The sequence below is a fragment of the Panicum virgatum genome, chromosome 2N (assembly GCF_016808335.1).
Source record: "Panicum virgatum strain AP13 chromosome 2N, P.virgatum_v5, whole genome shotgun sequence".
NCBI lineage: Eukaryota > Viridiplantae > Streptophyta > Magnoliopsida > Poales > Poaceae > Panicum > Panicum virgatum.
Genome location: NC_053146.1, coordinates 64,177,964 through 64,192,551, shown reverse-complemented (window position 1 = coordinate 64,192,551; position 14,588 = coordinate 64,177,964). Strand labels below are relative to the sequence as shown.

General features: G+C 48.2%; 1 protein-coding gene across 1 annotated transcript; it reads right to left on the bottom strand.

Moving 5' to 3' along the window:
• Nucleotides 1–5,508: 5,508 nt before the first annotated feature.
• Nucleotides 5,509–7,873, bottom strand: LOC120658547 (scarecrow-like protein 32). The gene has a single exon (XM_039936807.1). It carries the CDS (start codon nt 7,017–7,019, stop codon nt 5,652–5,654), a length of 1,368 nt encoding a protein of 455 aa, XP_039792741.1. The 5' UTR covers nt 7,020–7,873; the 3' UTR covers nt 5,509–5,651.
• Nucleotides 7,874–14,588: the final 6,715 nt, after the last annotated feature.

Here is a 14,588-nt window from a genome sequence, read left to right as displayed (position 1 = left end):
TTAGACATGGATGGAAATGTTCACATCTATAAGGCACGATTGGTGGCGAAAGGTTTCCGACAAATTCAAGGTGTTGACTATGAGGAAACCTTTTCGCCCGTCGCAATGCTAAAGTCTGTTCGGATTCTCCTAGCAATTGCCGCATATTATGACTATGAGATATGGCAAATGGATGTCAAAACCGCTTTCCTTAATGGACATCTAAGTGAGGATGTGTATATGGCACAGCCTGAAGGTTTTGTCGATCCTAAAAATGCTGGGAAAATATGTAAGCTTCAGAGGTCCATCTATGGATTGAAGCAAGCATCTCGGAGTTGGAATATTCGTTTTGATGAAGTAGTCAAAGGGTTTGGCTTCATCAAGAATGAAGATGAGCCTTGTGTTTACAAAAAGGCTAGTGGGAGCGCACTTGTGTTTCTGGTCCTATATGTGGATGACATATTACTGATCGGAAATGATATTCCAATGCTTGAAGCCGTTAAAACCTCATTGAAAAAGAGTTTTTCGATGAAGGATTTAGGAGAGGCGGCTTATATTCTGGGTATTAGGATCTATAGAGATAGATCAAAAAGGCTAATTGGATTGAGCCAAGACACGTACATTGACAAGATACTGAATCGGTTCAATATGCAAGATTCCAAGAAAGGTTTCTTGCCAATGTCACATGGCATTACTCTAAGCAAGAGTTAGTGTGCTACGACACCTGATGAGCAAAAGAGGATGAGTACGATTCCTTATGCTTCAGCCATAGGGTCGATCATGTATGCTATGCTTTGCACGCGCCCAGATGTTTCCTTTGCTCTAAGTGTTACGAGTAGGTATCAGTCAGATTTCGGTGAACCTCACTGGACAATTGTAAAGAGTATCCTTAAGTACTTGAGAAGAACTAAGGATATGTTCCTAATATTTGGAGGCGAAGATGAGCTCCTTGTAAAGGGTTACACCGATGCTAGTTTTCAAACAGACAAAGATGACTCCAAATCGCAATCTGGTTTTGTTTTCTGCCTCAATGGTGGGGCAGTGAGCTGGAAGAGTTCCAAGCAAGATACGGTGGCTGATTCGACGACAGAGGCCGAGTATATTGCAGCTTCCGAAGCTGCAAAAGAAGCTGTTTGGATCAGAAAGTTTGTTTCTGACTTGGGTGTTGTTCCTAGTGCGTCCAGTCCAGTGGACCTCTATTGTGATAATAGTGGTGCCGTTGCACTAGCAAAGGAGCCTAGAACAACTAAGAAGTCCAGACATATACTGCGAAAGTATCACCTCATCCGTAACTTTGTTGAGAGAGGTGATGTGAAGGTTTGCAAGGTGCACACGGATTCAAACGTTGCTGATCCGTTGACGAAGCCTCTCCCACAACCAAAGCATGAGGCGCACATGAGATCTATGGGTATTAGATACTTACATCAGTGATTCTAGTGTGCGTGGGAGATTTTGTGTCATGGGTATGTTTATGTAATGATAAATAATTGTTATTTGTTCCATGGATGATTATTTTACATTGATTATCAAGTATGTGACTTGTTCGTGAAACTCTTTGTTGAAAATGATATGATTCTAAATTATCCCTAGTTTATGTCGTTGTGTGGGACAACAACGACGTTGAGACTAGCACATGCATTAATTGATGATCATGTTTCACGGATCATGGATATGGAGATATCGGATTAATGATGTGGACACATGTTGGTGAACATGGTGTTGGATTGACCCACTCCAAGACAATGTTGGGATTGTTATTTTGTATGTGCCATCAGTTGTTCTTGAGTGTTATACCTACTGAATCCTTAGACCTGAGATCGCCATTGTTTCTCACTGTGTGTAGTGGTGCATCTTGGGGCTGCTAAACGCTACTCCGTGACTGGGTAGTTACAAAAGCAGCTTACAGGTATGTCATGAAACATGGAATGGGATGTGAGCGGATCAAGATGGAATTTGCCCCTCCTAGATAACGGGAGAGATATCTCTGGGCCCCTCGAGATAGTTGGATTTGAAAGTGCATGGCCATGCCAAAGTGATTAAAGAGTTAATCATGATGACTAAAGGTTAGTTATGAATAGAATCCACTATTAGATCGAGAGAATGGTCGAGCTATCACAATGGTGGCACGCATCTCGCTTTGAGCTTGACTGGTATCGTGTGGCAAAGGGATCGGTGTATGAGTATATCTATGGTTCGGCCGATATGATCTTTATGTGTATTTGTGAGTCACTATGCCCTGCTAGGTGCCGCTATTGACTTGTGATTCGGAAATGATTTCCGATCACGACCACCTACACATGAACCTAACGGGTCACACACTTAAGGGGTTTGGAATGTTGGAAAGCTTGCATGTATGATTGTCTCTAGTGCAAGTGGGAGATTGTTGGTGATATGCCCAAGAGCCCATCATCACAATACGGTTTAAAGGCCCAAGTGGATATTGATCCAAGAGGGATTAGGGTTACTAATGGGCCTATGAGATAGAAGCCCATTAGTACGCCCTATATATATGAGGGAGGGGCTAGGGGGGCGATGACCTGAGCCGCGCCACCTCCCTAGCCGCCGCCCCTCCCTCTCTCTCGGCCGCCGCCCTTGCCGTGCGTGCGGTGCTAGCACACCGACGCCCGGCGTTTCATCCCCGTACGTGTGGACTCCGTGGAGGCGCTGCTGCGACTGCTGCGCTGATCGGCTGCTGGGATCAAGTACGAGGAGCTCGGTTCGTGGGACGTGATCGACTACTTCCTCTACATCGACGCGCGACTTCTTCCACTGCGCTGCGCGTCTAGTGGTAACGATCTATGATCTTCTACTCGCAAGTATCTTGGGTTTATGCGGTAGTGATGCTAGCGTAGCCTACCCGTTTCCCTACAACTTAAACTCGTGGGCAGTAAGTATATAAGGCCATGATTTCGAATTGGTATTGTGCATTTTCGCACATTTACACCCCTGCTCAAACGATATAAAAACCTCTTCGAAGAAATAAATATACATGCTATTTTCTCTTTGCTCCTGATGTCTGCCTCCTCTTATTTTTTTTATACAGGGTCGTCCACCCCTGAGTGAGGGCGATGCTTTGTAAGGCTGCTACTCTGGACCCAACTTATCATGCACAAACATATATGGCTTCTCGCATAGCCAATTTAGAACCCAAGGCTTCGATCAGAAGAGTTGAAGGCTAAGGTAATCATGGTTTTTACCAGCAAAAAAGAAGGCTATCATGGATTTACCAAATTTGAGTTGGTTTCATATGAGTGCATAGCACATTATTCTAGAGAAAAAAGTGTTGGTTTCATGAGTTGCATGCATGAAACTATATATTGAGAGCAAAATCTAGTCAAGATCAAATCTGACTTAATGAGATCCCATTTTCAAGCATTTAGCTGAAGTAGTACCGACAATAAGAGTTTAATTTGTCTACATCTTATGTCATTTGGCTTTAAATACCACCAGCCTTATCTTTATTGTTTGCTGGTACATTTTCTGCTTACATCTTATGGTACAACTGGAATAATGAGTGGTTGTGTGCTTTGGTCCTTCAAATGTGAAACAAAAAATAATCCTTTGTATAAAAAGTTCCAACAATAGGCCCTTCTATACGATAGAACCAATGATTTTACCATTTTACATGCAAGATTGATCAGTGCTAGCTGGCTGAAAAAAAGAACGATGAGCGAGCTTAATTGACTATCATTGATATTCTAATTAAGTGGCCAAGTTATTGTACGCCAAAAGATGCAAAGCGGGTAGTTCAAAAGGAGGGTATGCATCAATAACAGTTTAGTCGTGAGAAGATAAATGTTTTAGCTATTGTAAGTCGCAAGTCCATATATTTGCGTTGATATGCCATTGATTGTGTTCGTTTGATGGATATGACACAAGTACATGTATCTGTGATTTGTATTCTGACATCCTACATAGGGCATGTACCCAGTGAAAATGAATTAAATGTTAAGAGCTTGAAAATTTCTTGCACATGTTTAATTATATCGTAGCAAAGATGTGTTTGTCAGTCTTACACAATTTGAATGTTGTTGCAATAAATGTGCCTATATATATGAATGCAAAGGGCTGATGCGACAACAATTCCAAGTTTTCAACTCATACTAGTTGATTATTTCACTAGATATGGCACACATATAGAAATGCGCTACACAAGAAGTACAGATGTATGAATGTTAGAGAGAGAGAGAGAGATTGTAATTGCAGTGATCAAACTGGTCATTCAACTAGTAAGTAATCAATCAGCTAGTAATATTTAAAGGAAGAAGTCCAATTTACCCCCTGAACTTCTCAAGAAGTCTGAAAAACACCCCCGAACTCAAAAACTGGGTAAATTACCCCCCTCAACTATTCAAAACCGGGCAGATTACCCCCTTAGCTGGTTTTGACGGTGGTTTTGGTGGTGGGCCCCACATGTCAGTCTGTGGGCCCTACATGTCAGTCTCTTCTCTCTCTTTCTCTCCCCATCTCTTTGGTCTTCCTCTTCACCGGCAACGCCGGAGCAGCCCTGCCACCCGCGGCTGCCTACTCCTGTCGCCAGCCTGCTCGCCTCCTTGGGAGGAGCCGCCGCCCACCACTGTTGCCACCACCGCAGCTGTTGGCCCCTGCTCGCCAGCACCAGCGCCGCCACAACGGCGGCGGCGGCAGCGACGAGCAGCACCGCCGCGAGGCCAGTGGCCAGGTACGCTCGCCGCCCCACCTCGCGCCGTGCCTGACCCGGCTTTGCCCTACTCCACCACACCCGCTCACCGCTCGCCGCGCGCCAGCTCGCCCAAATGCCACCATGCCTGCCTTGCTCTGCTTTCGGCCAAGCTCTACGGCCACCCAAAATCAGCCACCGTCGGGGAGGCCTCACGTCGATTCCCTTGGCGTGAAGCTTCCTCATGGCCCCGTCAACCTCTCCGTTGCCTCACCCCCACCGGCCAAGCTCCGGAGTTGCAGTTCGCCGATGAGTGCCGTCCGCCAGTCCGCCATAGCCACCCACACTATGGCCATCACCGGGGAGCGTGGCGCGCCCGCGGAGCCCCACGGCGGCCTGCGCTCCCAGCGTCGACGCGCGGCAGTTCATGGCGGCTGGGCGGCGCCGCTGTAGAGGGCCGGTGGTGGCTCCTCCCCAGGCGGCGGTGGAGCTTCTCCTGGCGGCGCGAGCTCGCATCGCGGGGATCTGCGAGAGGCGTGGGCGGCGACCGGCGGAGGGAGGCGTGGGCGGCGACCGGCGACCGGCGGAGGGAGGCGTGGGCGGCGACCGGCTATTGGTGGAGGGAGGCGTGGGCGGCGACCGGCGAAGGAAGGTGTGGGCGGCGACCGGCAGAGAGATGGAGAGAGAAAGAGAGAAAGAGAGAGAAGAGACTGACATGTAGGGCCCACCGGCTGACATGTGGGGCCCACCACCAAAACCACCGTCAAAACCAGCTAAGGGGGTAATTTGCCCGGTTTTGAAGAGTTAAGGGGGTAATTTACCCTGTTTTTGAGTTCGGGGGTGTTTTCAGACTTCTTGAGAAGTTCAGGGGGGTAAAGTGGACTTCTTCCATATTTAAACCCATGCATTTTACCAAGATCTTTCATATCATGCACAACACACGAACCCTAAATATCCCATATCCATGCAAGCACGCATTCATGGCTACTCACCTTAATTAGCTTCTGAACCTCATGCGCCACACCCGATAAACTCACGACGGCGCCCACGCCGACGCGAACACGACGTTGTGCCCTTTCCATGTGAGCACCAGGTCGTCGTCCTCCCGCTTCATCCCCCACCCCGCCGCGTGCTCGTTGAGCATCGCCTTCACCTCCCCGCCCGCCTCCTCGCCGAACGCCACGGCACGGAACCCCGCGCTGCGCATTCTTTGGTCCCACCTGGCCCTGTCCTCCTGCCGTTCCACCCGGTCCACGCCCTCCTGCGCCAGCACGTTCTCCACCTTCCACCCGATCTCCGCCTCGTACCACCGCCGCTGCTCGCTCCCCTTGGACAGGAACGTGTCCACGGCGTCGTACGGGATCCACAGGAAGTTGAACGCCGCGCGCAGCCTCCCCACCACGTCGCCCGCCGTGAAGTCGGCGTCCTCCTCCACCACCACGACCAGGTTGGGGTCGAGGGTCCGGAGGGACTTGAGGAGCATGGTCCGGAGCGACACCGGCTGCGCCAGGCTGACCGACCCCGCCGTCTCGTCCGGGACGGTGTGCAGCAGCATGTGGCAGTTCACCACGAGCGCCTCGGTCCCGTCCAAGACCAGCTGCTGCACGCGGAGCTGGTCGACCAGGGACGTGAACGCGTCGGCCGGCGAGGTGGTCACCACCCGGAAGTCCATGGACATGTTGCGCGATCGCGCGAAGTTGATCAGCTTCGCGCCGAGCTCGTCGTAGGACATGTCGAGGGCTGGCGGCGGCGCGCTGGGCGCGGCGACGTGGGCGACCGTGAGCCGGAGGATCGGGGGGCCCTCGGCGCGGCTGGCGAGCATGTCGATGAGCGTCGGGATCTGCATGCAGTGCGTCGTGCCGAGCTCGACGACATGCACGACGGGGAAGCCCTCGACGGCCTCGAGGATGGCGGCGTTGGCGGCCGTGTACCCGAACCGGTGCCACGGCGTGAGGTCGACGAAGCTGGCGAGCTCGACGGCCGTGAACCGGTGCACGTGCAGCGCGGCCGACTCGACCGCGGCCGCCACGGCCGCGGTGACCGCCTTGCACGCGCCGGTCCTGGACGCGCGCGCGACGAGCGCGCAGAGGAACGCGGCCGTGAGCCGCTGGTTGGAGTCCCCATCCGGCGGCGCGATGTTGTTGAGCACCCACAGGATCTGCTGCGTGAGCGTGGCGTCGTTGGCCTCGATGGCGTTGGCGCAGTGCACCAGCAGCTGCTCCATGCAGCTGGTGCTGTTGAGGTTGCCGAGCGAGATCTTGGACGCCGGCGTCGGGAAGCTCCCCGGCCACGGCCGTGCCCTCGGCGCGCCGACGTCAAGGAAGAGCCCTAGCCCTAGTCCTCCATGGCCGTTAGGGTGCAGAGGCGGTGGTGGTGGCGCCGTATGCGTGAACTGCATCATGTAGGGGGCCGGGCCGGCGGGGAAGGTGGCGAGGTGGAAGGCAACAAACCAGCGAGGCAGCGGCGGCGATTAGAAATTAAAAGCGCAATGAGGCAGAGCTCGTACAAGTTGAGCAGTTTGAAGTGCGGATTTGGTGCTTGTACTAAGCATATATAGAGGGCTGTGCACTTGCTTGGAGCTACACCCCTACACGTGGTTCCCTATGCCATTAGAACTTCGGGAATCAAAGGGAGAGGAACCAAGGAGAATGGAGAAGACCACCAAGTACAAGGAATATTTCAGTCAAGGAGCCGAGATCTATGGAACTGCAGACGATTTGTATCTAGCTAGCTAGCAGAAATGATTTGGATCTTGACGGAACGGCAAGAAATAAATGAAGTCTTGTTAGCTAGCTTCTTCGATATGCCTACCACACATCTCAACAAGAATAATCGAGATCTAAGAGTACTATTACAATTCATGGGGGTGATGAACCTGCATGTGGAGCTTTGTGTGCTTGTGTGGCACAGGAGCTTCGGAGAAGACGAACCAGCAGCTGGAATAATTGGGAAAGGGGAAGGGGAGGGGAAGGGGAAGGGGAAGAAGGTTTGGAGTCGCAAGGTCGCTAATTATAGACGGAAATTTCTGGTGGTCTGTTGGATTGTTCTGGATGGCCAGCTATATACTTGTCCAAATTAACTAGTACTACTACTTAACAAGACATAACCACATGCCATAGCATATGAGCAATAATTTAACTTCCCATGTTAGACATAACTATCATCTAAACAGCGATTACCGGCTAAAAACCGTAGATGATCATTGGATGATCAATTTCGAATGGATTTTTCCAATGAATTAATGATAGCTTGTTGAAAAACTCTCACGTCTCAAATTTGCAGCCACTGGGTAATCTGAGAATTAAAATAAGAGAAAACTAACAACCTTTTGCTGGGTATAACTGTAAAATTCAAATAAATTAGTAATGATATATAACTACTTTTAGATACATAATAACTAAACGTTAGAGAAATAACTAAATTTTAGATACATAACTACTGGATATTGTTGGGAATTGGGAGCTAAGTTATTAAAAACTTGAATCTTCCTCATTTTTAAAATTCAAGCATACACTATGTAGCAAGGGTGGTGTGTCAGTGTCACTGCTCTGAATTTCCCTTTGCTGCCAAATTTCAGCAATCACACACAGCAGGGGAGAGAGAGAGAGAGAGAGAGAGAGAGAGAGAGAGAGAGAGAGAGAGAGAGAGAGAGAGAGAGAGAGAGAGAGAGAGAGAGAGATCACGGGCCATATCATGCTGAAATGATTTGGTCAGTTTGGGCTGGGCCCTACATGAGACAAGAGCAAGTATAGTAAATGGGGGCTCATGCTAGCTATTTAATATTTTCAGTGTTGGAAGTGGAAAACGACTCTTGGTTTGGATTAAAGCTTACTCGCACAAATACTGAGAACTACTCCAGGCCAAGTACATGATTGAAACTGAAGAATTTTTTAGGGCAGGTTATGATGATCACTCTATAGGACACGTCCGCATTGATAGACGCAGCTCTGTTTATATTGTATATCAACATCGTAGCTAATTCCACTCTGTGTAGTTTATTTCGTTCTTTGAGACACAGAAGGGACATAAAATAATTCAAACGGAACATCAGAATTTTTAAGGAAACATCATCAGTAATTCTACAGGCGGCAAAGGAGAAACGGGCAATACAATTTTCTATTATATATCCCCTTAGTTAACAAATACTTCTCTCAGCTTTTCCCACTAGACAGTGACATAGAACACGTTTGGTAGTTTAAAATTTTCAACTATTCGTCAGGGTTATTAGACTATAATAATGGTGGCCTTCTTGTCACACCTTATGGAAATTATTTTAGAAATGCATCAATGGATCAGTTAATGGGCCTGTTTGGATGCCAGAGTTAGAGTTAGATTTGGCTTGTTGGGACTCATCTAACTCTAAAACATCCAAATGGGAGGGCTAGGTTGGGTTAGATGCATCTAACCCACCCCAAAAACTATCCCACCCATGAGATGCTTATTGGGGTTAGATTATATTAGATGGAGCCCCCCCCCCCCCCTCCTGGAAAGAGGGTTGATCCAAATGATTGGGAAAGTGCATTTATTGGTAGTCTAACCCTTGCATCCAAACACCTCTTTAGTTAGAGTTAGTTCAAGATTAGTCATGAGCTAGAAACTAACTCTAACCTCTAATTCAGTTAGAGTATCCAAACAGAGCCAATGTTTAATATAATTTGCTTAATTGGATGCAACTACAACATTGATTTGTATTAATTTTTTATCCATACATGCAATATATAATCAAAATGGGATCGACACAGATGCTGTAGTTAGTTCTCTACGCTTGATCTGAGCCGTATGCTGATCGACTTAGCAGGTCTTTCAGTACTTTATTACTGCCTCCAGCCGACCGAAGTCGTCCCCGGCCGAGGATTCTTCCTTGCTTGTACGCCCATCCTGACGTGCATACTAGCTAGCTAGTAGTACCAGCATCTGCTACGTACAGCAGGCACGCACGTTAAATGCCGGCCCGGACCGCTCGCGCGTACGACCGATCGACCATTTTGTGGTTGCCAATCAGCGGCTCGATCATGGCGCGCGGTAGTAGCTTCTGCGTGTAGGACTGGCCGGCCGGCCGGCCGGCCGGCCGGAACACGTACGTACAGGAGCCTGGCACTGCCACGGGGTCTGCTAATCGGGGCGCGCGCCAGGAAGGCTCGCAGCGCTCGATCTCATACAAGAGATATATTTCCTATTTGGGAAAGTTGTTTGTCTATGCAATTTTCTAATTTTGGAAAATTATAACTTGTAAACATAATTTTTTAGTATAACTTTTTGCACATCTTTATTAAAAGATAAATTCTCGTCATAACTTTTTGTGATGTACATAACTTTTACATATAACTCTTTCCTAATAACTAGAAATATAATATTTTAGCACAACTTTCATGATGCATATAGAACTTAATGCATACTTTTCTCAAAATAACTTATGGAGGACAACTTTTTAGCACAAATTGTATGAAGATATTATCTGGAAGAATTTTTGCACAACTTTTTACGCACAAATTTATCTGCAATTTCTAAACACACAAGTCTGGTATAATTTTTAAGTATGATTTCCATACAAAAGTTGTTAAGAACACTTCGGACGCGTAGAAGCTATAAAAGGGAAAACCTGAAGAAAAAAATGATAATACTTAGGAACGCAAAGGGAAAAATAGTATAGAAATGAAAAGAGAAAACAAATACATGGACCGTCACATCACTCACGTGGGTGAGTGCAGTTAACAGCTCCACGGCAGCTGTTGCGTCGCGCGCTACGAAGCTTACCAGCGCGCGACTGATGAATTGGATCAGCGTATCATGTGGGAGGGTGGTTGGGGAGACTAACTGCATCATAGTTTATTTGTTTGCTGTGGGAGGGTAGGTGGGGAGACAGCTGTCAAATCGAGTGCCAGGAAGCGCTCCAGCGCGCGGGCGCCTAATTGGATTTCCGCACTGCCACACAGGCCACAGGCAGCAGGTGATTTGCGCAGGGCCTGGATCGACCGAACCAGTCACCGTCCCAGGTAGACGTTCGACGATGATGCCATGCACGGCGCTTCCGTGACCGGCCGGTGCGGGGGCGCGCCGGAGATCTCGTGACCTGGCCCCGGCCGCGGCCGGGCCACCATGACGTGCGTGAGCGCGCGTTCGAATTCGGATCTGCGCCACGTACCTGCGCCAGCTGCTGCCGCGCGCAGTAAAGGATGCATGCATGCATGGTCCGCGCGAATGCGGCGCGATCATCGCATCGCATCGCCCGCACCACGGACTCCGATCCATGGACGACGACGACGCGCGTGCGTGCGCGACGCCGACGCGGCAGCACGGGCCCCTCGCCGCCTCGCGATGCCGTACCATGCCCTGATGCCTTGATCATCGCCCGGCCCCCCGCGCGCGTCGACCTGCCCGGCCGCGCCTGCCGCCCATGCACGCACGCACCAACGCACGGCCGAGTTATAAATGCTCGACCTCCGATCCCACAGTACGTACCCCACAAGCCCCTGCGCGATCGACTGATGAATGCGCGCACGCACGGCCGATGAACGCCTGAATTGCTAGGCAGTTTCTCGTGACGGCTGCATGTGCACGGGGGCGATCCGGAACACGAGTGGGGTCGTTTGCTCATCGACGGATGGCGCCTCCATCAGACTGGACCACATGTCAGCTGCTTCCTTATTATTACTAAAGGTTATCATCATCACCTGATCTTTTCTTTGGGGCAGAAAGGTTATCTCCTTTCGCAAGCGTATCTGCGTATGGTATGGCGTCGGAACAAGCGAAACAACCTGCCGTGCGAGTGCTTTATCCCCCAGCCTGGCCGGCCCAATGACCGCTAGCTGCATGCATCACGGCATTGTTAACTAAGCTACGTGGTAAACCATCTGATCTGCGATCTTAGCTGACACGATAAATCAAACTGGACCACCACACACGACGCATGATATATATATATATATATATATATATATATATATATATATATATATATATATATATATATATATATATATATATATAAGACGACGAACATGCATGAATTTTATGTACTGACGATACCATCGATCCTAGGAGTCATCCGATCGATTGGTGTAGTAGTACCGTGGATGTTATTAACGAGGCCACCATCGATTAACAAGCTTCTTACTCTCCTTTTTCTTTGGATGAACTCGAGCTCCACGGTTTCGCGGTTCGAGAGCCTATATATGGTTTATTACGGTGAAAACGTGCTCTGATCCCAAGCAAAAACAATTTGGGGATTATATTGGCCGTATCTTGTATTGGGCTACTAGCCTAAATGCAGCACATCATTTGTCCCATCACGGTGTTCATGCAAGTGACTATTCACAAGCATTCCTTACCAGTATGTCTTACAAAAATGAGCTTGCGTTGGCGAGCTCATGCACGCCTAGTTGTCACTTTCTTCAGCGAAAGCAAAACGACCTTTGTCGGCCTACAGCAAAGTGATCATCGCGCCACTAATAATTTGGCACATCATACTAGTACAGCAACTAGCCAACTATAATTCTTGGACTAGCAGAACGAATCTAAAGGCTCAGTAGCCAATCTAGGGCCCGGATGCGAACACGGCAGTTACTATAATCAACTCGTTAGATTAGGAAACCATGCAACAACTACAATTCTTCTCTAAATCATGCTTAATTAGCTAGGGCGGCTATATACAATTCTTTGATTAACGTGTGTCTCTGGCTCGCCCTCGTGGTCTTGGTCATGCGAGGTCCCTGTCATGTTGAACCTACCTCTAGAGGTTGAAACTTCAAGAACTGTCGTATTACAGTTACTACATACATACACTCCGCACTATACAATGTGATCTCTTGCCTCGGACTAAGACAGTCGTGTAGCTTGCAATTGTATATCGATCTAGCTATGTTATCCGTTTAGCTAGGGCTTACTTAGTTAGCTGCATGGGCATATTGCAATCAGATCACAAATTAGTAAAATATTGCAATCATATCACAAATTAGTAAAAGCCCTACCTAATTTTTTTGTGAGAGTGGTCCAAAGTTCTTGCCTGTGAGTTAAATAGTTTATAATTCAAGAGTTTTTGCAAATAATAATATATATAATTGAACTTCATCGATATCAAAAATCAAGTCATGAAACTTTTAATTCAAGATTTCAAATGGTTCATGATTTTTCCCCATTTAGAGATCGTAGGCATTTAGAGATCGTAGGTGTGTTACAGCGGTTGGAAAAGGTACCATTCCTACCATGGGATCCCAAGAGGTACCTTTTCTATTTTAGTATGTTTGTATAGGTCCCAATTATTTTAGTCGTCGATTTGAGTCTGATGGACGATCATCATTTGTTTCAACCATTGTAAATTTCCTCTAGAGATCGATATGGTCAGATGTATTTCACTGAGAAACTGAATACCTTTCTAAGCATTTTGGGTTTTTAGTTTACATTCACAACCTTCCACACCTAATAAGCTCCCTCTTCTAGATGATTTTTTTTAAAAAAAAATTGCAACCTTTCTATGATGATCAGGCGACAACTTTTATAAATGTGCACATGACAGACAAAATTTCAGCAAAGCGCTGGTTAGACGTCATTGAACATAGAGAATAAAATTAGTAATGTCGTGATCATCTGAAAAAGGTGATGTTGTTGGTTACTTGTCGAAGTTTTCCTACATCGTATCAACTTATAAGCAACACCACACGTTTCGACCCTTAGGTTAGGTAGTGACTCCTTTTGGGTCTGGTCACGGCATGGAACAAGCATGGCCGGAGCTGCGTATGTACTTGCATCTACCCACAAACACCCAAATAATCCGTCGACCTAAAAAGGCAGATCAACCAGAGATTAGGTTCGCAATTAAACAACACAGAATTCACTTGACAGCAAAGAGCCTGTACTGTGTATGTGATGCAGAGCATCCCAAATGTCCCGGCCGGTCAAATGCGGCAAAAGGTTGGGTCCTGCCGGTTCCCCCTTGGCCTTGAGCAGTGCGTGCATATATGCTCTGCAGGAGCTACCACTCCCAGAAAAGGCGACTACTGATCAACATCTTGATCTCGCGTCCATGCAAGGGCTGCCTCAGCTAGCTTTGTCAGTCGAAGAATCTCATGGAAAGCACATAGGGCGAAGAGGATAGGGCTAAGCTCATGCCACTAAATTAATCCAGATGCTGATCAGGCACTAACTAAAATGGATTCAGCACTGAAGATACAAGGGCAAGCTGACAAGCAGCTAGGCTAAGCCGTTTCAGCTTTTTCTCAAGGGGCAATTCTCTTTGTCAGTCTGTTACTCGCGGAGTTCTGAATTGAAGGCTATCCTGGTCTTTTATATCTGGTGGCAGCCAACAACGAGACGATTGGGGCATTGTTTTAGCGCAACTAGAGGATAAAAGCGCATGTGGCCAAGCAGCTAGGCTAGGGCATTTGAACTTTTCGAGGGAAATTCCCTCTTTTCGCCACCGAACCCCAGCGGATTCTTCCAAGCCGACGCCGCAGGGAACAAGATGTGCGGGCGCCATGAAAGCGAGGCGAGTGTTGCCATGTGCTCGGGGGCGTTGGAGAGGCGCTTTCCCGGCCATGGATATGCCCCGGACACGAGGAGTCCAAAAGCGTGGCGACAAGCGCTTGGGATTCTGAGCTGATGCAAGGGCCATTGTTTACTCGCGTGCGCGTCAAGCAGCAGCCTGAAGCCCTGAATGCTTGGTGATTCCGTTTGGGTTTGATCGGTCGATGCGTGGGGCTCTCACTCTCATCACTCGCCACTGATCTGTTATTCCTGTCTGCATGCACGGTGGTAGTAGTAGTTTGAAGCACTGCCAGTGCACTGCCACTGCTGCTACTGGCTGCCAATCATTAGTTTAGGGTTAGATGTCACTCAAATCCATGTGACCTGTGCATCAGCAAAGCGTATGTGAGAGAAGAATAGATTCCGGATTCATGGCGTAGCAGGTACTCTTGTTTCTTATCCTTGGAGCCCTGTTGCAGGTTTTTTAAACGGCAAATTGGGATCAGAAATG